General features: G+C 44.6%; 2 protein-coding genes and 1 non-coding gene across 3 annotated transcripts; all 3 read right to left on the bottom strand.

Annotated features, from left to right (window-relative positions):
• Positions 1 to 1978: 1978 nt before the first annotated feature.
• On the bottom strand, positions 1979 to 2958 carry LOC129147404 (phosphofurin acidic cluster sorting protein 2-like; the record flags this gene model as incomplete). The annotated part of the gene is made up of 1 exon (XM_054709375.1): positions 1979 to 2958. A coding segment is annotated over one exon (837 nt), but the record flags the coding sequence as incomplete, so codon positions are not given.
• Positions 2959 to 11142: 8184 nt separating this feature from the next.
• Positions 11143 to 11230, bottom strand: MIR9205 (microRNA mir-9205). The gene has a single exon (NR_128917.2). It is a non-coding gene; the product is annotated as a microRNA mir-9205 (primary transcript).
• Positions 11231 to 16704: 5474 nt separating this feature from the next.
• Positions 16705 to 17634, bottom strand: LOC103304433 (olfactory receptor 1A1). The gene has a single exon (XM_008161331.2). It carries the CDS (start codon positions 17632 to 17634, stop codon positions 16705 to 16707), a length of 930 nt encoding a protein of 309 aa, XP_008159553.2.
• Positions 17635 to 25843: the final 8209 nt, after the last annotated feature.

The following is a 25843-nucleotide window of genomic DNA, read 5'->3' as shown; positions in this document are numbered from 1 at the left end:
GCATGCTTGACTGCTGCTTCTCAGGCCGTTTAAGCTGTTGCTCCGAGGATGGGGGCAGGCAACTCACCCAGCTGCTGCTCCTTGAACAGGTGCAGGCTGCCTGTGGCTGCTGCTCCTCAGACCAATCTGCGCAAGATTGCTGCTCCTCCGATGTGGGCCATCTGCTCCTGTGAATGATGCTCCTTGGTCCGGGGCGGCTTCTCTGGCGGTTGCTTCTCCTTCAAAGGGGGCGGGCTGCTTGTGCCACTGCTGTTCCTGATAAGGGCCTGGGCTGCTCACAAAGCTACTGTTCCTTGGACAGGGGATGGGCTGTTTGCGTGGCTGCTGCTAGGTTGTTGCTCCTCTTCCAACATGGGTGGTCTGCTCAGGTGGCTGCTGCTCCTCAGATCAGTGTGGCCTGCTCTGGCGGCTGCTGCTCTTCGGACCAGTGAGGGCTGCGGAGGGCTGACACTCTTTGGACATGGGCGTTCTGCTATCTGGCTGCTGCACCTCAGACCAGTGCAGGCTGCTCGCAGTGCTGCTGTTCCTTCTACATGGGCGGGCTGCTCATAAAGCTGCTGCTGCTTGGACAGGGGATGAGCTTCTTGCACGGCTGCTGCTCCTTGGTGGGGAGTGAGCTGTATGTGCGGCTGCTGCTTCTCAGATAGGTGCTGGCTCCTCACCCCGCTGCTGCTCTTCAGTCAGGGGCAGGCTGCATGTGGCTGCTGCTCCTCAGACCAGTGCAGGCTGCGCAGGATTATTGCTCCTCAGATGTGGGCGACCTGCTCCTGTGGCTGCTGCTCCTTGGTCTGGGGCGGGCTTCTCAGGCGGCTGCTTCTCCTTGAATGGAGGCGGGCTGCGTGTGGCAATGATGTTCCCCATAAGGGGCTGGGCTGCTCACAGAGCTGCTGTTCCTTGGACAGGGGATGGGCTGCTTTCGTGGCTGCTGCTAGGTTGTTGCTCCTTTTCAAACATGGGTGGTCTGCCCAGGTGGCTGCTGCTCCTCGGATCAGTGCGGCCTGCTCTGGCAGCTGCTGCTCTTTGGACCAGTGTGGGCTGCTCATGATGCTGCTGTTCCTGGTAAGGTGGCTGGCTGCTCACATAGCTGCTGCTCTTTGGACAGGGGATGGGCTGCTCGCAGGGCTGCTGCTCATTGGACTGGAGCAGGCTGTTCACGTGTCTGATGTTTGCAAGGTTGCAGTGCCCTTGGCCACTGAGTCTCCTTTGCCAATTCGGGATTGATGTTATTTGTTTCAGCTGTTCATTCTATCTGCTCTGGGACAAGACTCAGGACACTTCTGTCTATTCCGCCGCCATTTTGTCTCCTCATTACACCATCCTTCTTAATAGTCACAGTCACTCTGAGAGAAGGAGCCTGGGCTCACCAGCCTGCAGAGGTAGCGAGCCCAACCCTTCTGTCCTCCCTGGCAGTGTCCCCTCGACCCGTCCTTGGTTTTGTTGGGAAAAAGCATCACCTTCTTATTTTTCACTTTGGTGACCACAGCAGCTACATAAAGGGCATGGCTGCATCCTCACCACTGCTGGGCAGCCTGCTGAAGCCACATCAGCTTGGTGCTGATATTCTGCCTTGGGGAGGTGGGTAGTGTGGCATCTTTGGTGGTGAAACCTGTATGGCGGGGTGGATGAAAGCATGCTGACACCCAAGGGGACTGCATCGTCTGTGTCTCCTGATGTGGCCCAGGACAGTCCAACTATCTCAAATTCCACCATCCCCACAAAGGGAATGAATGGAAGGGCTCTTCTTCACTGTAGCGCTTCTGCTGGTAGGAGAGCATGGCTTTCTTGATGGGCAACTGGTGGACACAGTAGACCCCCTGGATATACTCTGTGATCTCAACACATGCTCAGCATGTCCTGCACACCCTACCAGCCTCCAGCTTGGGGAATAGGTCCCACCAGACCAGGTCTTAGAAGTTGTAGCGGTAACCCACAGAGCGCAGGTACCTAGTCATAGGTTGCCCAGTCAGTCAGGCTTCTCGTGTGACAGCAGCTCCATTAAGACCCACAGCACAGCGCTGAAGTAGTGTTGTGCCCCTGCCACCACGATCTTCATTGGCATCGGGGGCTGGGAATTGTAGTGAGAGTGACTGTATCCATGAGAGGATGGTGCTCAGGACACTCTCATGGGCCACTCTCATTAAACTTTTCTATCGAATCGTACAATAGATCTAAGTTCTCTACCTCAGGGACATTCTCCAAAGACGCCTCCTCCAGGTCCAGGTCTTTCTTCCACATTTGGACCTGGCGCAGCCACGCCCCAACTTTCTTGTTGGCATCTTGTTGCCTGGTCATGAATGGCGAACTTACTCTTTCTTCCTGCTGCTTTTTGGGTTCTTCCACTTTGAAGTCCTCCTCATCCTGGTCCTGCCTGTGCCCGGGATCATGGCTGACCTGCTGTTCACAGATGGTTTCATATTCTACTTCAGAGTAATAAACCCTGGACTTGGCCTCCTGGGTGCTGTGAATGAGGTCAATGGGCTGGCTGGACAGTGAAGAGATGGTGACTTTGGCTACGTGGGTAGATGCCTCCCTGATGGTGGAATGGAGGCTCAAAACCTGGCCATCCTCAAGGGCTCGCTGCATCACCTCAGTCAGGTCGATGATGCCCATGGCAAGCGTCTGGTAACCAATGATGGTCTGGTTTTCAAAACGCAGCTTCTTCTGTAGCATGATCTGCAGCTTGTTGCCTTCCCTCTTGAGAGAGTGGGGGTACTTCAGGGAGAAGGTCAGTGCCAGGTCGGTCTTCACTGGTCTTCTGGGAGGCAGCACAATCTCATTAGACCTCAGGACGAACTTTGCGTCCTTAATCCTCACAGAAATCACTAAGGAGGTGAGCTCCTTGGCCAGCTCCTTGAGAATCAGCAGCTTGGTCAATGTGAGGCTGCATATCCTGGGCACGCAGGTGGGGCTGGAGCAGTCCACCTCCCAGTCTCCAAAGAGGTTCAGAGGCTCCGGTTTTTGGCAGGAAGCTGGCATGCTGTCTAGGCCAGCGGATGGTGATGAAGCTGTAGCTGCAGGCCTCAGAGAGGTCTTACTTCTACCCTGTGTTGGGAGAGGGGGCACAGGCCATCAGTGGCAGCTCATAAACTGCCAGGTGATTTGGGGGCTGCAGCTCAGACTGAACGCCCAGGCACTCAGTGATTGGTGGCAATAGGTGGGGCAGGAGTGATCGCAGGGGCCACGTGCTAACCTGGCAGCCTTGCAAACTCAGAGACCTAAAGTGACCACAAAGGATGGTCTGAAATGAAAACTTTTAAACTAAAATAAAAGCAGTTTATGGTGGGCAGTCACATCCTAGGCCTGCATCTTCCCTGACTAGGGTCCATCTTTACCTTAACTGAGTCTATTTTCTTTTTGCATCTAGAATAACATATCCTCAGAATGTCAATGTAATTTTCCTTTTTTCAGATCCCTCCAAGCACAGGCACCGCTCTGCTCTCTGCAGAGACCACACATCCCCTCATTGTTATTGGGTTCGTTGTTGACTGTTAACTACCCTGCACACACCCATGTGAAAGAAGTACGTGTCTACCATTTTACTGTTCTTCCAACCTCAGAGTTTTCCCCACTTTGCTTTCTCCTGGCTCCCTAATCTATCACCAATGGACTTCATGGGACCCATTGAACAGGAGACGTAGGTCTCCTGTTTGAATTTTAATGTATAAAATGAAGTGCAAAGCTGCCATTCTCCAGAGCATTATCTCCATCCGTTGAGATTTTGTTTCCTGGCAATTGGTGACACTTTGGCTCAAATAAACTCACAAAAATTCTTCACATGAAAAAGATACTTGCAGGAATTATAGGTGAGGAATGATGAAACACATTAGTACCTTAGGTTATTTCTTAGCAGAGAATGGACAGCACCTCCCTGTATTAACAGCATCAGTCCTGGGATTTCTGACAAAACATCTCATTCTAAGATGAGAACATAGAGGATTTTTGGGGTGAGAGTGTCTGGATATTAGGAAAAGTGGCGTGTTCAGGGCAGCACTGCTGACATGGCAACAGGAGGGGATCACATCCAGGTCCCACAGCAGTGAAGAGATGGATCGCCAGCCCTGATAACAGGTCCCCCTCCTGGTAGGTTGTGCAGCCCAGGGAGGCCCCAGCTCCTGACCGGGAGGGTCTATGGGGATGTGGTCCCCAAGGCAGCAAAGGGTAAAGCAACAGACTTGGTACCATGAGCTCCACCTCCTTCTGGGAAAAGCATCCCCACTAATCACCATGATGTGTAAGCGTGGGAGACAGTGTGTAAGGATTGTCAGGACAACTTGGACACGTGGAAATGGGCATTCGAAAGGGAAAGTCTGGCTCTAGCTGGTTTGGCTCAGTGGATAGCACATTGGCCTGCGGACTGAAGGGTCTTGTGTTCAATTCCGGTCAAGGGCACATGCTCAGGTTGCAGGCCTGATCCCCAGGAGGGGGAGTGCAGGAGACAGCCACGGGAAGTTTCTCTCTCATCATTGATGTTTCTATCTTTCTCCCCCACCCTTCCTCTCTCTGAATTAAAACAATATATTATAACAAAAGGAAAGTCTGTAGAAAACGGCAAAAATACTCGTGACTGAGCATAAAGTGAAATAATACAAAGTCTCCCTTCTGATATTCCCAAAACTTTGTGGACAGTGACTTACATCTTATCTAAAAGGGGATAGACATTGAGAGTGGGTAGGAAGGAGGAGATGTGGACCCAGAATCCTTTGGAAATTGGAATCTGGGAGAGACCTCTGGGGAGTAGCAGGGAGCCTTCTCAAACCTGAGGGCCTCTTTGACTGCCAGGGGTCCTGGAGTCTGGGTCAACCCAGCTCCTACACTCACCCTGCTGCTGTGCTGCATGCGTGAGGAGGGATGGGCCACCTGTGCCTCCTGCAGGGGCATGGAGTTGAGGACCCCATCTGTTGGCTCCTCTCTGTTCTCCTGTGCAGAGCTCTGTAAAGATAGTTCCCAGTCACCAGGGGAAAGCCTCAGAGCCCTGTTTTGCTGGTTCTCTGCCCCTATGACCTCCACTCCAGACACACACACACACACACACACACACACACACACACACACACACACAGTGTGATCTGCTGACACCTCTACTGGTGAGGAACAGGCATGACAGCCTGAGGGCATGGGATTCCCATTGGCACAGATAAGGGACCCCTCTGGAAGCTGATCTCCATCTGCCTGCCCTGTCCGGGGGTGTGACCATGACAGGACTGCTAGGTTATCTGAAACCCAGCAACTTCTTTCTGTCCCGGGGGTATGTGGGCTGCACAGGGATGGCTCCCAGAGGTGGCCTAGCCAGGACTGGTCTGATTCCCGCCACCTTATGTTACCTGAGGCCATACTTTTGAAGATAGCCAGCAACGTCGGGGACGAGGGTTGAACGAACGCCTGCACCGACTGAAAAAGCTCTCAATGGGGGGTCTCCGGAAGCAAGAGCACCAATCACTGGGAACAGAGCAAGAGAACATCTTGCACTGGCAAATGCCTCGTGGCAAGTGAGCTGCCTGTGGGGCTAGATGTGGGTGCCTGGTTACAGGGTGTCCAAGTTCTATTGGATAGTGACCTCAGTACCTGGGATTGTCTTGCCTCAGTCCCCTCATCTCATGACAGCTATGCAAATAGTCCTATGGGTCGCTGTCTGTGGACCCCTCTTCTCCGTGAAACACCTGATCTGTACACAGTGGCACCAACACACCCCTCTCCCAAGCACCTTAGAACTTCTGGTGGCAGCCAAGATCCAGGATTTGAGGAGACAGACCTGGGCTCAGACTCAAGCCCTCATTCTTACCTCTTCTGGATCCTGGATAAGTCATGGTGCCTGTCAGGGCCCTTCTCTCTCCTCCTGCACAATGGGTTATGCAGCAAGTGCTTCTTAGGGCTGTTCAGGCTCATGTGGGGAGTAGCTGTAAAGTAGGAGGAGGACTGTCATGTGTAGGTAGTGCCTCCAACCTCTTTTTCTTTCCAGTTGTCTCCTCCTCTGTGTCTGCTTTTCCTCTAATCCCACCCAAGGTCATCACATCTACACTCTGTGTGTGTGTGTCTGTGTGTGTGTGTGTGTGTGTGTGTGTGTGTGTGTGTGTGTGTAAGCATGCCAGTGCTCTTTTCCTAGGTCCCAGTACATAACAGGCCCCACATAGGGAGGAATAGGCAGGAGCTTCCTAATCTCTCAGGATTTCTAATTTTCAAACCAACTCTGTGGAGGAGGTTTGTGGGGAAACCTCGGCCTAGAAGGTCTGAATATTTCTGAACTCTGGACTCTGATTGTCATGTACATTGAGCAGCATCTGCCTGTCTATAGGCCCCAGCTTCCCAATTATCCAATGAGGGTGTGCTTCAGAACTGCTTAAATGTGAGCTCAGTATAAAGGGAGCCCAGTTCTCTCCACCCTGGGTGGGCTGTGGACAGAGGTGCACATCTGTGGTTCCAAATCTGGGCTCCTTTACAGACAAATTCTGGCCAATGCCTGTCTAGGCTGCCGAATGCTCACCTTCTCCCCATACCATCTCCATGTCTGTACACGATTCCACCAGCACAGCCTTTTCCAGAGCCCCTGAGCAAACCTGGGTGCACCTAGGACCCCAACTTTGAGGACACACAGCTGGGTTTATCTCAGGCTCTGCATTCTGGCTGTCTGTGATCCTGGACAAGGCATGGACCCCTCGAGTCACCGGTTCTCTCCTCAGTGACTCCCCATGGTCTTCACCTTCCTCGTGTGGTGTGAATGGGTGCCCTCCCTTTAAGTGTGGGTGTCAGTAGTGACGCCATAGAAGACGGCAAAGGAATCAAACTCCCATGATTTGGTTACAAAATGTCAGTGCCTAACCCAGACAGAGTGGCTCAGGCATTGTCCTGTGCACTGGAAGATTGCTGGTTTAATTCTTGGTCAGGGCACATACCTAGGTTGTGGTTTTGATCCCCCCAGGCAGGGTTAGTACATGAGGCAATCAACCAATGCTTCTCTCTCACATTGGTGTTTCTCTCTCTCTCTCTCTCTCTCTCTCTCTCTCTCTCTCAACAATTAAAAAAAAATTTTTTTTTAAAGTCACTGCCTATGCACTTGATCACTCTCACCTGTGTTCTCTCTTTGACTCTCAAAGGACAAAGCAGCCAGTCTAGTCAAGCACTGGATAATGAGCACTGCGGAAGGAAAGCAATCCCAGTTTGGGGATTTATCTTAAACTCTAACAAGACAGAAACATAGATGTGTGTATGTATAAGATGTTTATCAGGGCCTTGTTAACACACACACACACACACACACACACACACACACAGCAACTTAAATTCCCTCCATTAGAGATACAAGGAAAGTGCACACTCCATACAATTAAGGGCACACAGTGAAGCCATTTTAAGTCAGTATGTATTCCACTTATATGTGTGTTCATGATCATTGTTATGTTAAAAACAATTTCTTCTTACCTAGTAAAATAGAAAAAAATACCAATTATGCTTCTGCGATACTAGTAGGACCTGCTCCTCGTTGTCACTGTGAGAAGGAAAGGAGCAAATTCATGCAAAGTATGCGGCACTGGCTGAACACGCTCCTTGCTGCACAAGGTGTGCTTTCTAGATTACAGATCTGATCACCTGTCTTCCCTACAGCAGCTGAGCTCCCCATCTCCTCCAGAGCAGCCCAGGTTTGTGGCCAGGTGGTCAAGGCCTCAGGATGCCCCATCCCCCGTGGATCTCCTGCTCCCCTGGTCTTACACCCTTTATTCCAGCACTTTCCACAAGGTCACAAAATGCTTCACCTCTGTCTGCTGACCGGCTGTTCTTTCACCAAATGTACTTCTCCACTCTGCTTTCCCATTATCAGTCTGGTAAGAGCCCTTATCTGACTCAAACATTTCCTCCTGGTCACATCAACTCTTGCCCCAGAGGTACCACTCCCGTTTATGCCTTAGTTTTGGTCTTTATGTATTTTAATGATTGACCCACTCCACATTTTGCGGAATTGGTCCCTTAATTTGATTATTGTAACAACAAAGAACTCTTCCCTGAAGCCCTTCTTCACAATCCTGAGCTATGGATTCCATAATGTTATGATGGATTTAAGCTGTGAAGACTCAAAATAATACAGCTAGATGTTCTCAGATTTGGAGAAACTGCCTAATTAACATTACTCTGTCGTGGGATTATGCTTGAATTTGAATTCACCTGTGAGGCACACAAAGAAAGCCAAGAGCATAAGTGTGAAATGCTAATGACAAATTTGGAAAGGCAAAGTGTGAATCTTTATTTCTAATGCTGATCCAACTCCCTATATAGGGTCAATGTGTTTTGGTGGTGTTAAAAATGGTAACCTACTTTCAAATTTAAATGTTAAATGGTGAGGTTTACATCAAAACTAATATTCCACAAGTCTACTTTTAAAGCAAGAATCACTGCTCTAGGCAGTTTCTTGGATCCCATCATGCAAGTAATAGATAATCCAGAGATATGGACTTTATTGCTACATGGGAATTACATTTAAATTTGAGGGAATTTTATATAAAGCAAAACTACACACCTAGTAATTTTGGCATATTAAGTTATCTTTACTATTTTTTTCCTAGAAAATAGGTGATATTTCTATCTATACATTTTTAAACATAAAATCTGTTTTTACCTCATTGTCCATCAATAGATGAATGGATAAAAAAGCTGTGGTATATTTATACAATGGAATACTACTTGGCCAAAAAAAGAAGGAAGTCTTCTGTGACAGCATGGATGGACCTGGAGAGTATTATGCTAAGTCAGTGGTCGGCAAATTCATTAGTCAACAGAGCCAACTATCAACAGTACAACGATTGAAATTTCTTTTGAGAGCCAAATTTTGTAAACTTAAACTTTTTCTAATGCCACTTCTTCAAAATAGACTCACCCAGGCCGTGGTATTATGTGGAAGAGCCACATTCAAGGAGCCAAAGAGCCGCATGTGGCTCGCGAGCCACAGTTTGCTGACCACGGTGCTAAGTGAAACAAGCCAGTCAGAGGAAGACAAATACCATATGATTTCATCTATATGTGGAACCTAATGAATAAAACAAACAAACAAACAAAATAGAAATGGACACATAGATACAGAAAATAGACTGACAGCTGTCATAACTCAGGGGGCTTGAGGGGTTGGGTGAAAAAGGTAAAGGGATTAATTTTTAAAAAAACCTCATAGACACAAAAACAGTAAAGTGATTACAAAAGGGAAAGGGAGGGTGGGGAGGCAGAAGAGGGTTAAGTGGGGGGGTTCATGGTGATGAAAGGCGACTTGTCTTTGGATGGTGAACGCAATATACAGATGATGTGTTATAGAATTGTACACTTGAAACATATATAATTTTACTAGCCAATGTCACCCCAATAAATTCAGTAAATTTAATGAAAAAATTATTTTCTTGAGTGCTTGAATTTTATTATTGGCAACAAATACTGTCAGTTGTTTTCCTTGAAACAGCAGGTTCACTTCATTCATTTTATTTTATTTTTTGTCCATCCTCACCCGAGGATATTTTTCCATTGATTTTTAGGGAGAGTAGAAGAGAGAGGGAAAGACAGAGAGAAACATCAATGTGAGAGGAACACATTGATTGGTTGCCTCCTTCATGAGCCCCGACCAGACACTGGGCCTGGGAGGAGCCTGAAACCGAGGTATGTGCCCCTGTCCGGAATCAAACCTAGGACCCTTTAGTCCACAGGCTGATGCTTTATCCACTGAGCCAAACTGGCTAGGGCGCTTCATTCATTTTAAATAAATATCTTCCAAATACCCAAGTCTCCATAACCACAGTATGTCAGTTTTTCCTTTAAGTAAGATGGTATTCCAGGAAAAAAGTGCCTAATTAGCTCTCAATTCAAACAGTCTCACAAATGCTTTTCCTCGTGACATCAATATTTAAAAGGATGGATACTTAAGTGAATAAAAATAATAATTCTTACTGCTTCATCACGGAGCTATTTGAGGGAATCTGTGCTTTAAAATTTTTAAAGTTTACTGCAAGTGTGTGATGCTGAAGAAAGCAATGAGTACCAGTATGGTTGGGTGCCACTGCCTTGCTTCATGAAAAAGCACTAGCCGTTTTACCCACTGGTGCTTTGGCACCATTGGTGCAAACAGAACACAGTGAAAAAAGCAAATGTCTTGGTATTTCTCAGAAAATAGTTTTGTCTTCGCAGGACCTTGGAAAAGGTCCTGAGGAAGCCCTGGCCCATGCTTGGAGGACTGTTGCTATAGAGCAGTGGTCGGCAAACTGCGGCTCTTGAACCACATGTGGCTCGCGAGCCACGGTTTGCCGCTCTGTTGACTAATGAATTTGCCAACCACTGACCTAGACTCTGGATTCCAATAATTACAGGCTGTTGTTGTTCCTTGTGATTGAGCCCCTAGTATAGCATGAGCCATGGTATGGAAATTAAACTCCCAAGTCTGTGGTCATAAGGGTTGACTTTCTGGAGAAGACGATGCCCAAACTGATTGGTGGAGGTAAATGAGTTGAATGCAGGTGGGAGCAAGAGAAAGGAAACAAAGGGGGAATTCTAAACTGTGGGGGGTGGGGGCAAAATGAATGAAGGCCTAGGGCAGTCAGTGCTTTGACTGGTCAGGGAGTTGCAATTCTTTCAGTACAGCTGCCTGCAGGAGACAGCAGATAACTCTGAAGGCCGAGGGTGATCTTGATGGATTTCAAGTAGCAGAGAGATAGGATCAGATTTGCATTTTGGAAAGATTGGGCTGTGACCATGTGGCTGATAAACTGCTCTATGTGTTGAGGGTCCAAAAGAAGACTGCAGCTCTGGGAAGAGAAGAGAGAGAGAAAGGTACAGAAATGATAAAGGTAGTTTATCCATGTAAACTGGTGACTTATTGGATGGTTATGGGTGAGGGAGAGCTAGTCTTGTCAAGGTTAATCCCTAAAGTCCAAGAGTAATTTCATTGGTTATTCTGAAAGATCATCATTTAATATTTAAAAGAATTATTACACTAGTGGCCCAGTGCACAAAATTTGTGCGGGTGGTGGGGGTTGGGGGTGTCCCTCAGCCCGGCCTACACCCTCTCCAATCAGGTTGGCAGGCAGACAATCAGCCTGCCAACCTGATTGTCTCTAACTGCTCCCCTGCTGGCTTGATTGCCCCTAACCACCTCTGCCTCGGCCCTGCATCTGTGACCCAAGATTCCCTCCTCCAGCCGACCACAGGCACCCGGGATCCAGGCTTTCCTCCCTCTGGTCACTCATAGGCGCCCAGGCCAGCTGTAGCCGCAGGGGATGGTGGGCAGGTGGCTTCTCCTGGGCTGTAGCAGCAGGTGCTGGCACTGGGACCCTGGGGTGGGTGGCTTCTCTATCTCCTGGGCCACAGCCAGCCATAGGTACTGGTGCCTGGACCACAGGCAGGCGGCTTCTCAGTCTTCCCTGGGATGCAGTGTGGGTGGCTTCTCAGGCTGTCTGTGGCCTGGGATCACAGGGCAGGCAGTTTCTTCATCTCCCGGGCCACACCCAGCCTCAAGCGCTGGAGCCCGGTTTCTCTGTCTCCCCCAGGACATGGTGCAGGTGGATGTGAGGCTTCTGCTGCTGGCTGTGGCCTGGGATCAGGGTGCAGGCGGCTTCTTCATCTCCCGTGCTGCAGCCAGCCTTAGGCACTGGCGCCTGACTTCTCTGACCCCCACAGGGCCGGAGCAGCGGGGGGAGAGGGGGGAGGCAGGGCTTCCACCATGTTTTCAGGTTAATTTGCATATTCACTCTGATTGGCTGGTAGCATAGCAGAGTGATGGTAATTTGCATGTTTCTCTTTTATTAGTGTAGAAAATATTTCAAACATATAAAGATACAATAAAGCTCCATTCTTATTTATGTCTTTACATTGTATGTGCATATATTATAGTTTAGCTCACGTGTTTTATATTGTATAATTATATATTACAGTTCAATTGCATGCCTACTCCAAATTATTATCAAATACACTCTGCTGTGCTCTTTGGCTGATACAAAAAGGAGACAAACAAAGAGCCTGATATCAATTCCAGATTTTCCAAATGCCTTTCTCCCCTACTAGGATCCCCATTCTGTGTAAACATTTAGTCATTCTGCAAGAATCCCAGGCGTGACTCTCCTACTCCTAGATGACTTCATCTATTTCTATAACTTCACTTATCAACTCTGATCCGTGCTTTGTTTTATCTCTCATTCTACTATTCATTTGGATATCTCTTGAAAATACACCCGAAAGTATCAGACCCATGTTCTCTATTTTCATTAAAGGTTCAACCGCATTCTTTTTCCAGCAGCTCAAGCTTAAAACCTAGAAGACATCCTCTTACTCACAACTTTCATACAAATTGCCACCTCCTGTTCTTTCCCATTCCACATTACCTTGGCTTCTAGATCCTTTATCTATATGTTCACTGCTTGTTTAGATTGCTCTCAGTTCTTTAGAGCTCTTTAGATTCTTCAGAGCTGCCTAATTAAACTCCTGATGTCACCACCCTTTTCTGCTCCCTTACTTCTCTCTATCCCATCTTATTTCAAGACAAACTCTCATCATTGCTTCATGTAGAGCTGTTGTCATCTATCATCTATGTATTTGTCTACCATCTATCATCTGTCTACTTATCTATTTATCTATCTGAATAATGTCACAAATACCCCTAGACCCACCATGCAATCTGAAAGTTAGGACTTTAGTGATAACTTACATCTAACTACATTGTAGCTTCTGCTGCATTCTCCTAACTCTCCCCTCTTGAATTTCTTTATTCTGAATCCTATGCCCATTTCGCCTTGACTTTGTTTTCAAAGCTTTTTTGGCACGGGGGAGAAGGGGGCATTTATACCTATTCCTAGCAAATTTCTTTTTTGGTTATTTTAACTGTTTATAACCTTACTAGTGGCCCAGTGCATGAAATTCATGCATGAGGGGTGGAGGGGTGGGGTGTCCCTCATCCTGGCCTGCACCCTTTCCAATCTGGGACCCCTCAAGGGATGTCCAAATGCTGGTTTAGGCCATGGTGGCAGGGCTGAGGCAGAGGCAGTTAGGGGTGATCAAAACAAGAGGGGAGGGCAGTTGGGGGTGATCAAGCCAGCGGGGGTGAATCGGGCCTAACCAGCAGTTGGACATCCCTCTCACAATCTGGGACCACTGGCTCTTAACTGCTCACTTGCCTGCCTGCCTGATTGCCCCTAACCACTCTGCCTGCTGGCCTGCTCGCCCCCAAGTGCCCCCCAGTTGGCTTTCTCGCTCCCAAGTTCCCCCCCCCTTGCCGGCCTGATCACCCACAACTGCCCCTCCCCCGCCAGCCTGCTCACCCCCAACTTCCCCCCCTGCTAGCCTGATCTCCCCCAACTGCTCCCCCTGCTGGCCTGCTCACCCCCAATCCCCCACTGCTGGCCTGCTCACCCCAACTGCTCCCCCACCAGCCTGCTCACCCCAACAGCCCCCCCGCCAGCCTGATCTCCCCCAACTCCCCCCCTCACCTGCCTGCTCACCCCCAACTGCCCACCACTGCCGGCCTGATCACCCCCAACTGCCCCCCACTGCTGGCCTACTTGCCCCCAACTGCCGGCCTGCTAGCCCCCAACTGCCCCCCCGCCCCCACCAGCCTGATTGCACCGAACTGCCCACCCCGGCTGGCCTGCTCAACCCCAACCGGCCCTCCCTGCTGGCCTGCTCGCCCCAACTGCCCCCTATGCCAGTCTGATCACCCCCAATTGCCCTCCTGTCCTGGCCTGATCGCCCCTAATGGCCTCTGCCTCAGCCCTACCACCATGGCTTTGTCTGGAAGGACGTTCGGAAGGTCTCCCAGAAGGTCTCCCGGTCTAATTAGCATATTACCCTTTTATTAGTATAGATAGAAGGATAGCAATAATAATCTTTTGGGATTCACATTTTTAAATGTTACTATTATGTTGCTAAAACTCAGTCAAATTGTAGCACGTCTCTGTGGGTCATTCAGAAAAAGAGCAACTGACCCAATTACCAAGGACATTGTGCTGCTGATACATAATGAAGGGGAGGAAGGGGGACCATGTCTTAAACTATGTCTGGGATGCCTTTTTTTAGTCTTCTTTTTAAAAAAATTATCTTTATTGTTGAAGAATTATAGATGTCCCTTTTCCCCCATTGACCTTCCCCCGACCCACCCTCCCTCCCTCCCCAGGCCAGCAGAGATTAATAGCAAGTACAGCAGCACCCCCCCCCCCCCCCACACACACACACACAAATGGAGAAGTACTGTTGAGGACTCAGGTCCCTCGGGAATAAAAGTTTGTGTCCCCTCAGCAGGAGGGAAGCCACATGGAAGCTGTTCAGCAGCTCCCTTGGAGTATCAGACCCGTGGCCGTTTGTCCTCTGAGCCCCCAGGTTCTGGCGACACCACCTTTTCCTTTTGTAACCAGGGGGAGTAATTCCTTCTGGGATCCATCTCTTTTCTCCTTTCGTCTCTTTCAGGACACACCTACATGCATCTACTTCCCTGTATTCGATCTTCGTGGTTTAAACATAGCAGATGTTATTTCTGTTTCCTGACTGGACCCTCACTGACCTGAACAGATCTACTCGCTATAGAGTCTTTTTCAGACTTAACCAATCCCTAGACATTGGTACATAAAGTAATTTAAGTTATAATGCCAAAATTACACAAGGATGGCATATGTGACAGAATCAAAGAAAGATGGCTGAGACAGGGACTTTACATAGGGGTGCAATGACTTTAATTTGCATTTAAAAGTATAAACATACATATCAATTCTTATGGTTATTGTACAGAATACACTATGGAGATCAAAGTCTTTTGTCTGTATTAGAACAGAAATAATATCAGACTGACAGAGCAGGTTGGTGGTAAGGAATTCTTCTAAGAGTTTACATCTTCAGCTCTTCTTGTATAACTTCCTCTTGGCACTTAATATTTTACTATGGGAAATATTTGAAATATCTCATAACATTTGGGTTTTTTGTTTACCCATGACAGGAAAATTAAACTTGTTGCATTCATCATTTAAACATAATATTGCAGGATTTGTTTATTAATTCAATACAAATTTATTAACTAAGGACTATATGTCAGCACTAAGTGCTGAAGCTACATCAGAACAAAACCGAACCCTAATCCTCACCTTCCCCCGGGGTGAAACTAACCAGAAATTCACGTAATATTTTCATTGGCTAGCTTTGAAAATTCCCTAAATGACATATCTTCATTCTCTCCATAATTTGGTCATTCATTCACACAGGTTCATATGCATTTATAATCAAATTCTTTTTAGTTAAAAAAAGAAAGATAATTGGTCTAGTTATCATCCTTGGTATTTAGAGGCAAAGAAAGTATTAAAAGATGAATAACACCGTCTTCTAACATTCATGGACAATTCTTGGCATTGTGAATTAGCTATAAGAGATAATTTTCTATTTTTACTGGCATCTTAAAATAGTAGATAATAAAACAAATTGCATACTGTTCTATGACACAGTCAATTTACCTCTTCAAAATGTTGTCCTGTTTGGGAATATGATATTTAAGGACAATCATTTATATCTTTTTTTTTCTTTATTTTTTTTTAATTTTTTTTTAAAATTTATTTATTGATTAAGGTGTCACATATTTGTCCTCATCCCCCCATTCCCATCCCACACCCCACCCCACGGATGCCCCAACCCCCTGTTGAACTTAACCGTTGGATAGCATTTATATCTTATTTATATTTTGAGAAAAAATTTATAGTTTTCTCATGAACAGAATCAAATCATAGGTAGTGGAATTCATTAGTGGTTACTTAGTGACCTGCTGGGTTAACTACATCTGTTTGGGGACTATCACCTGCATAACCAGGGCTGGCCATCCAGAATAAAAACTCATCTTTGCTGGGCCATTCTGGAGAAGCAAGGCCACCTATCCTCAATACTTCTCTTTTTCCTTCACTTATTTGGCACCCGGACTTTTTTCAGTGTAGCTTTCTTTAATTTTATAAGTAATTAAATAAACACTTTATTATATGAATTGATTTAGAATATTTATTAGTTTAGAATGCAATAACTATTGATGAGTGTCATTTGAGGGAGAGTCGTCTGCTCTTTAGAAACAGCCTAGTTTGCTTCACAATACAGCAAGAACAAGAATGCTTCCCCAGGTCAGTGTATTTAAAGATTTCCTGGATGGGTGAGTAACATCTAGGATGATTATGCCTGGTCATTGGCACATTACATTTCAGAGGCTGATATTTTTCATTTGTTCATCCCACTTTCCACCGAGAATTATTGGATATAGTTTCTATGACCAAGATTATGAAAGGTAGAGTGATGTGTTAAGACCCGCTCTCAGAAGGTGGTAAGCCGAGCAGAGATGGTTAAACATAATAGCGCAATAAAAATTGGCCATTTGATGAAAGGTTTATATCCCTCAAATAAAGAATGACCACTATACTCACATCCTGTGAGAGTGGCAGGCAGATGTTACTAAATGTGGATGTGGAAGCTGAGCTTCTTGCCTTTTCCACTTTACTCTGAGAGACAAGACAGTAGCTGGACCTGAACCCATATTCCTGTGCTGCAACTCTCCCCAAGGACAACAGTGTGTTCAAAGAGACAATGTCAATAAGATGAATCATAAATTGTCACAAATATTGGAGAAGAATAATTTTCTGCTGGAAAGAGCAAAGGTGGTTCATGAAGAATGAGGACATTGGGGATGGGTTGCCAAGTGCATTTTAATTGGTGACTACAGTCTCCAATACGACCTCACATTGGTTACATGGAGATTCTCTTGCTGATGAGTTTCCCCAGGGCAGCCTTCATGTCCTGATTTCTCAGACTGTAGATGAAAGGGTTTAACATTGGAGTCACTGCCATGTACATCACAGTTATCACAGCATCCTTTAGACTGTAGCTAGTCAGAGGGCGGAAATACATGCCCATGACTGTCCCATAATACAAAGAAACAACTGTGAGGTGGGAACCACAGGTGGAGAAGGCTTTGCGCACACCCTTGGCAGATGGAACATGTAAGACTGTGGAAAAGACCCGAACATAGGAGATGATGATACATAGCAATGGCACAGAGAAAACACCAACCCCGAGGTACATCATCTTCACATTAAAGTCGATGTTAGAGCAGGACAGTTTGAGCAAAGGGGCAATGTCACAGTAGAAGTTGGCCACTTCCTGGTTGCCACAGAAGGACAGGCGAGCTGTGAGCAGAGTATGGGGGAGGGCATTGACGTTTCCAACCACCCAAGACCCAACAACTAGCAGGACACAAGTTCGTGAGCTCATAATCGTTGTGTAATGAAGTGGCCGGCTAATGGCCACAGCACGATCATATGCCATTGCAGCCAGGATATAGCTATCGGTGTTACCCAAAGCAATCATGAAATACATCTGTGTTAGGCATCCCCCAAAGGAGATGGTTTTAATGCTCAAGAGATGGTTGGCTAGCATCTTCGGGATGGTTACAGAAGAGAAGAAGATGTCAACAAAGGAGAGGTTAGCAAGGAAAAAATACATGGGGTGGTGAAGGCGAATGTCAGAGCAAATGGCCAAGATGATGAGCAGGTTTCCAATCAGTGTGATGGGGTAAATGACCAGGAAGAGGATGAAGAAGAAATCTTCCTGTTCCTGCTGACTGCTAACTCCCAGGAGGATAAAATCCAGGGTAGAGGATTGATTATCTTCACTCATTATTCTTTTGTTTAGATTGAGGAGAGAAATCCAGAATTATTAGTGAAGTTAGTGTGTATAACGATCTTCCATATCCACCAGTTTTGTCTCAATGATAAGTCATCTCTGCAACTGAGTTTACTAAATCCATAGAAATCCAGCATTTTGGGGAAATATCCTTGTTGCTCAGTGGGACTAATTGACAGTTAGGCCTGGACACTCATGTCTAAGAAGTGAGCAATGTTTGAATCAGAATTGCCAAACCTCCCCCATCCCAGTGCCACTACCCAACCATATAGTATTTAATCAATTAACAAGCACTTGATTCTCAACATTGCATGAACTAGATACTTCGTTAGGCTTACGGGAAAATAAAAAATATGTGAAAATGCAATCTTTTAATCTATTTATTCAACCTGTAAGACATAGTCTCTGCTATCAGGGACCTTCCAACTTAATGGAGAAGCCAGAATCACATGGCAATTTTATTAAATATGATATGGAAATGACAGCATTTTGGAGTCTTTGGCCAAATACACCAGTGCAAAAGGTGTGTTAGTACAAGGACCAGCCTGGAAATTAGGAATTATTCCAGTGACCAAAGTCATAGTGATCCCAGGCCCAAGGAATAAAAGGTATTTGCACTGACACTGACAGATTATAAATCACAAGGACCACAGAGTTACCATCTAGGAAAAACAAGCCTAGTGAATTTCCTCCCCAACATTCCCATTTTCAAATAAGACTTTCACCGCCTCCTTAGTTAAGTTTTACCTTTTTGTAAAACTCTCCAATATAGATCATTGCAAAGCTTTTCTCTTCGGTCTTCTCTTTTCTTTTCTTTTTTATTTCTTGTGGTGACTCATCCAATTCTACAGTCACTTCATGGACAGCACAGTAAACTCTCAGATCTGCATCTGTCCCTTTGATGTCTCTCTCCCATATTTATACATTCAGTCATTCTGCCATCATGTCTGTCCAAACTCTCTACTTTGCACATCCAACCTAAGTAGTTTGCAGGCTGTTTTTCAGGCATGGAACCATACTGTGTGTGTGTGTGTGTGTGTGTGTGTGTGTGTGTGTGTGTGTGTGTTTTAATCACCCCCAGAGAGTTCATTGTGAAACATTGTTCATTTTATGAAGCTATAAGTTTGCACTTAGTATTTCTAGAGTTAATTCAGGGTTTATTTCTTTGGTTCCCCACATGTGGGATGCTCACAGGCACACAAACTCAGTTTATCCTTAACTTTTACATCTAATCTTGTTGATTATTTAAAAGCATTGTCACATAATTTAACTTTTCTAGCCACTGTCTCAGAGCTTTAGCTTAGATAATCATTTTCTACCTGAAATACTGTAGTGTTTCCTTAGCTTATTGGCTATAGATCCCCTCCTCTTTGATCTACTTGTACTCTGAGGCATACTAACTATGGCAGAGCCTACTAGCTACTTATCCAAACCCATGTTGTTCTCTTCTTCCGGGATGCACAAGTAGATTAGATTTCCCAAGATCCCTTGCACTGAGGTGTGGCCATGTGACTGAGTTTTCAACTGCCAGTTCATCCATGTGTTCCGTTTCTGGGCTTCCTCCATACTTGTTTTCCCCTTGTGCATGCTAGATAAAATGGCCAAGGGGCTGAATGGGATGGTGGAGGCACATGCTGAAATAAGCCTGTGTCTCTAGTTCTCCACATACCAGAGCCACCCACCACCAAAGATACCCACTGGGACTGTTGCATAGGAGGGACATACCCTTTCATTCTGTTTAAACAATTATACAGTTTGAGATCTATTTATTAACTTTAGCATTTATTATCTTATATTGTACTATTTAATATCCTTTCCCAAGGGTATCCTGAATAATTCACTAATTTTTCCAAAAAGAACTCTACTCAACAATTAATTAAAACATTATTCTCAACATGTGTGAGTTATGTGCTAGGCACAGGGGATATAGATATAAGTATATTTTCCCCAAATATAATGAACCTAAAATTTCCAGATTGTCAATCTCTGAACCTAAAAGAATTTGGAATTATTTCCTGAAATGCCTTTTCTTATCTTTGTACAGAATCATAATATCTTAGGGTTGAGAGGGTTCAATAAAGCTAAAGGGCTCAGAGAGCATGGTAATTCCTTTGGTGTGGAAGTATAAGGGTTTTAGGGCTGTGATTCTTGGCAATATGGCAAAGTAAGCTGATGTGGACAGAGCCCATTCCAAGTAAAGTACATAGAAATTATAAATAAAATTTTAAAATAATGAAATATACATATAACCAAATCTGAAAGAAAGAAATGTGAATACGTATGTATGAGAAACAAAAAGAATGCTTAGCAAGCCAGAGCTGATTCTGTTATGGCCCCTTGAGGTCTCCAACTATTAACAAGGCCCTAAAGGCAGGGGTCTGGCTTGTAATTTCTCTTTGGTACAGGAGATGTGCCCACAGATCTACATGAAGTAGTGAGCTAATTTGAGTCCTCTGTGTAAAACATGCAAGTCCTTCCCTATTTGTAAAGTAACACTAGATTTTTTTTTTTTGCTATGTTAGAATTGGAAAGCAAAGTACAAAAGAAGAAAATTCACAGAAAAAAATGATTGTCCACAAAGAAAACCCAAGATAATCTCTATATAAGTCAATAATTCCCAAGAAAGACAAGTAACATATGATTTCATTCATATGTGGAATCTAACGAACAAAATAAACTAACAAGCAAAATAATAACAGACTCATAGAGAGCAGGCTGACAGATGTTGGTGTGTGTGGGGGGGCGGGGAGGGGCTTGGTAGAGAGTAGGGTGGAAGAATTGAGTGGGGGGAAAAAGAATTCCCAAGGGAATCTCTAGAAATATCAGCAAGTTTGTTTCATATAGACCAATATTAGAAACAATCAACACTGTTCATATACTTAAATAATAATAAATCAGAAAATACAATTTTTATAAAGACTCCTCACAACAGCAATAGAAAACACTAAAGAATTTAGAAACATTTAACAAAAGAGATCCAACTGGTTTCAAAAATTACAAAATTTTACTGAAGGACAAAAAAAATAAATAAAAGAATACCTAAAAATATGAAGAGATAAGCAATGTTCATGGCAAGACTTAATGTGGTAAAATTGTCAGTTCTCTTCCAATTAATCTATGAATTGGATGCAATCTCAATCGAAATATTACTGGTTTCTTTTAAATATGAAATTTAACATGCAGAAGAATGAGGAGCCATAAAGAGCTAAGACAGGTTAGAATAAGGAGGGAGTAATGGTCCCATTAGGATTCAAGATGAATTGCTATGGAAATTCAAACAGTGGAGTAGTGCTGATGTCAGGAATGAAAAATAAACCTATTAACAGATGATAGAGTCAGACCCAGATCAAGCATTTATTAGCAGAGGGCATATGACATGGCTTGGCTTAGAAATGGGCAGGGAAAGGAGGGACTGACCATGAAGTAAAGAGTGTTGGAACAATGGGATACCTATATATGAAAAATAATCCTTAAAGGATCAATTGTGAAAAGCAAAACTTCAAAAAATGTAAGGGAACATGTAAGCATATCAAATCAAGACATTGTTCTCCTTACACTTATACAAGGTTATATGTCAATTATATCTCAATTACACTGAAATAATATTAGAGAACAATATGTTTATGATACAGGAAATGTAATTAATTTCTTAAACCAGCACAAAACACCCAAATATAAGAAAAAATTTTTACACATTGACTACTTTAAATGAAATTGAAAACATTTATATGAAAAAGAAACTATAAAGAAAGGGGAAAGATAAGTCTTGGCCTGGAAAGAGGTGTCTGCTATACACATAATCAACGAAGCACTAGTATTCAGAATACATATGAGTCTCACACACTGATAAGAAGGGGACCAAAGCCCTAACCGGGTTGGCTCAGTGGATAGAGAGTCGGCCTGCGGACTCAGGGTCCCAGGTTTGATTCTGGTCAAGGGCATGTACCTTGGTTGCGACCACATACCCAGTGGGGAGTGTGGAGGAGGCAGCTGATTGATGTTTCTCATCGATATTTCTAACTCTCTATTCCTCTCCCTTTTTCTCTATAAAAAATTAATAAAATATATTTTTTAAAAAGAAGGGGACAAAAAATGCAGTAGGAAATAATGGGCAAAAGGTTAGAACAGACAAGTCAGGAGAGGAAAGGTACAGCCAACAAACAAAAGGAAAATGTGAAGTAAAAACAAAACTTAACAAGGAATAATGGAGAAAACACGCACAAGTGGGAAATCAGCCTAGAAAATAAGTTTGTGGTTATTCTGTGGGGATTTTTAGTGTGGGCTGGATTCCTCGCATACTAAAAATTAGGATAGTTGATGTAAATTGAACTACATTTTTTTTTGGTAATAGAAATATGCAACTGTTTGTTTAATACAAACTTAGATATTTTGACAATATAAGATGACTGATGAGTAAGTCAACATTTGAATGACAATCTGGTGCAAGGATGATCATAAGTTGATTGAAAAGAGAGTTAATAAATGTAAGAAAAAGCTGCACCAGATAAGAAGTGGTTGGTATAATCAATATGAGAACTAAACACACAGGAAAACAGAGAAGAGAGGTTTCTGAGCTCAGGGACTTCCTGTTCTGCAGTGTCATCATGGGAGAGGTGATTTCTGCTGAAAGATTGAGGAGAGAGGTGAAAGGACCATGGGCCTACAGGGAGAGGAGTCAGGAGAAGCATCAGCATGAATGATAGAGACAGAGTGAGAGCCCTGAGTTCACTGGAATTAACCAAAGTTCCAGGTAGTGGTGAACCACGGAAATCTTTTTTCCTGGAAAGTATTGGTGCTCTGAGTGTGACAGTGCTGAGGATAGGTTTTCAGGGACACAGAAACCAAATACTTCCCCTTGGCATCATGGGTAACAGAAACACACACACACACACACACACACACACACACACACACACACACACACACACCATTCCTTCAGGAGGCAGAGAGCTCAGGACTGAAATACCCAAATCAAAACTACCCCTTCCTATGTCTTGCTTTTTTGAAATAAAAGGGGATCCAAAAGAAAGATTGGGTTAGAAAATTATTAATACATAGAGTTATAAGTGTTTTGGGACAAAAAATATGGTACAAAATTTTAGACTTCTAAATTATTGGATAAGATGAAACAAGCAAAACATTGATAGCAATGTTGTGCTGTGCAGATGTCTGCCGGTTGCAGAATTCAAAAGGACACTAAAATGTTAAAAATTAAATGGTGGCAGTGAGCTTTAAACACGGAATAACACAGTGCTGGTAAATATAAACAATTATCAATAAAAGGATAAATAAAAAAGGTTAAAAAAAAAACTACCCCTTCCTGATCCTGTTTTTATGAATGAGGCCTCAAAATAACCATTTTCAGATGGGAAGGGTTCCTCTCTCTCTCTTTCTCTCTCTCTTTCTTAGTCTTTCTTGAGACCTTGGGTTCTGGAGCCAAAGTGTGAGTTTTGCCAATCCTTCTCGGTGTGACTTCAGGCAATTCAATTCACCAATTTGTTCATCTTATAAAAAAAAAAAAAAACAATTCTACTCACCTCTTGGAGGTGTTGTAAGGGTCCAAGGGGGACGATATATGTAGTGCAGGTGCTGGCTACCTATCCTTTGATGTCACTGTCATAGAGAATCTGTTCTCTGATGTCCACAGGCCCTACCTAGGGAGTAGCTCAGATGCTCTCAGAAAGGGCCCTGGTCCTGTGGCCTTCACTCCTCTCTCACAAATGGGAAGTTTACAGCCAGCTGGTCCAACACCTATTATCGTTCCTTTTTGGAGGCCGGGTGTGGAGCAGAGTCCTCTGTCCCTGAGCCAGAAGAGATAAGGCTTGGATGCTTTAGAAGGGGAGCCCCAGGTTTTCTAACCATGGAGCAGAAGGGGTGGCCGCAGCTGTCCTGGATGGAGCCGGAAGATGAGTTTCCTCCTCTAGGCAGCAGGAAAGCTCATAGGATGGAGAAAACTGTGACTTCTGCACCAGGTTATAAAGTCTCTTGAAACAGATCTCCCATGTTCATTCAAGCCGTAGAGTAATTGTTGAGACTCATTAGACACTCCTACAGCTGTGCCTGAGGGGACATCGTGCTCTCAAGAGTAATCTTTCCCAGAGTTCTTCTAGAAGGAAGAAGGGGCAATGGGTTTTTTGAGATAGTATGTCTCCAGGGTCCAAGCACTAGGCTGACCAAGTCTAACCCCTTTGTTGGAATATGGGCCCCTGTCCTCTGCTGTTCAGGACAAACTTGGCACCATCCCTTGGGACTGTGGTACGACTGAGCTCCTGGTCTTTATTTCAAGCATTTCTGGTATTAAGAAGAAGAAGAATTGTATCCCACCTTTGTCTAGGATTTGTCTTGAGAAGTGTTATGGGCAAGGGACCTATTTACTAGTAAACTTGTTTTTTTCTAGTATTTTGATAGTGGGTCTCCAGATTTTTTAGATTCGTAGAGATGCCAAGGGCCTAGATGTTACCTAGCTTGCTTTGTGTATGTATCACCTTTATGACAGCCCTGATTGATGCTCACTGTGCTGTGACTTAGCCCCTCCTCTGTAGACCACGGTAAAGACTGTGAGTGCTGGCTGGGTTTCAGTCCAGCCTCTGCAGCTTACTGGCTATAAATGAATTTGGACAGTATGTGCTCACTCATCTTTATAATGGGAATAACAACTGCATAACAATAACAACATCTTCATAAAATTGTTCTGAGGATCAAATGAATTAATATATGAAAAGTTCTGAAACCAGAGCCTGGTACATAGTTAGCACTTAGAATAACAGGAATGTTTAACTATTTTACTACCTCTTTATTACCTACTAGCGGCCCGGTGCATGAAATTCTAGCCCTCAGCTTGGCCTGCACCCTCTCGCAATCTGGGACCTCTCGGGGGATGTCTGGCTGCCAGTTTAGGCTTGATCAGACATCCCTCTTGCAATTCGAACTGCTGGCTCCTAACTGCTCACCTACCTGCCTGCCTGATCGCCCCTAACCACTTGCCTGCCTGCCTGATCACCCCTAACCACTCTGCCTGCCTGCCTGATTGCCCCTAACTGCTTTCCTGCCTGCCTGATCACCCCTAACCACCTCTGCCTCGTCCCCCGCCACAGTGGCTTTGTCTGGAAGGATGTCTGGAATGATGTCTGGAAGGTCATTTGGCTGTCCAGTATAATTAGCATATTATGTTTTTATTATTATAGGTAATATGCCTATTAACTGCCAATTTTACTATGAGTCATGTAATGGTTAAACAACGCTCCAAAATCTTCTTCAGATTTTCACATGGTAGATGTTGAAATATTTGTTGAATTACATTTTCCTTTAGACGTCTTTCAAGTTGCACCCTCCTGTTTGCTCCTGTGTTCAGATCATGCTGCAGGGTTCAGGGCATGGGCTCCCCCGACATGGGTAAAATGATATCTCATGAGAATATTTTCTTCCTAGTGATCACATTTTGTTCTTTATGTTTTTCTCGGAATCTCTGACCACTTCCTCCCATGTTTTATTTTCTGGGTACCATTAGGGTCAAGGACTTGTGCAACAACATCTAAGAGAACTATGAACAAAACGATGTTTTAACCCTAAACCAGTGATGGGCAACCTTTTGAGCTTGGTGTGTCAAACTTCGCCAAAAAACTGAGCATAACTCGGGTAGTGTGTCACTTTGAGGAAAAAACATTATTTCGCAAATGTTTCATCCTCAGGAGCAGCAAATGTTTCATCCTCGGCATGCGGCCGCCTTAGCGGCCACGTGTCATCAGAAATGGCAACGCGTGTCAGTGCTGACACGCGTGTCATAGGTTCGCCATCACTGCCCTAAACATTGCAAATATTTTCATGTATAGTGACTGACTACATCTTTCATTATTTTATGAAAGAAATCTCTTACCTTCCATATCCTAAAGAGAAAAATCCTGTGTATGGTGAAAGAGGTTAAATTGAATTGCTAGAAAATTCCAGGCTTTGTTAAATTTCTTCTAGTATAAAGAAACTTAAAGAATAATGATCTATGAAATTTATTTGCAGAGTAAGAGAAGAGGAGCAACACCTTAAGCACTTTGAAGAAAAACCAAAATTTTTCAAAATTTTTTAAAAAAATATTTTCCTCAATAAATCAGAAACACCAATCAGAAAGGATATATGCACCCCTATGCTCATAGCAGCACAATTTACAATAGCTAAGATTTGGAAACAACCTAAGTGTCCATCAGCAGATGAG

Source organism: Eptesicus fuscus, chromosome 20 (assembly GCF_027574615.1).
Source record: "Eptesicus fuscus isolate TK198812 chromosome 20, DD_ASM_mEF_20220401, whole genome shotgun sequence".
Taxonomy (NCBI): Eukaryota; Metazoa; Chordata; class Mammalia; order Chiroptera; family Vespertilionidae; genus Eptesicus; species Eptesicus fuscus.
Note: the sequence above shows the minus strand (reverse complement) of the source record. Positions and strands in the feature narration are given on the sequence as shown.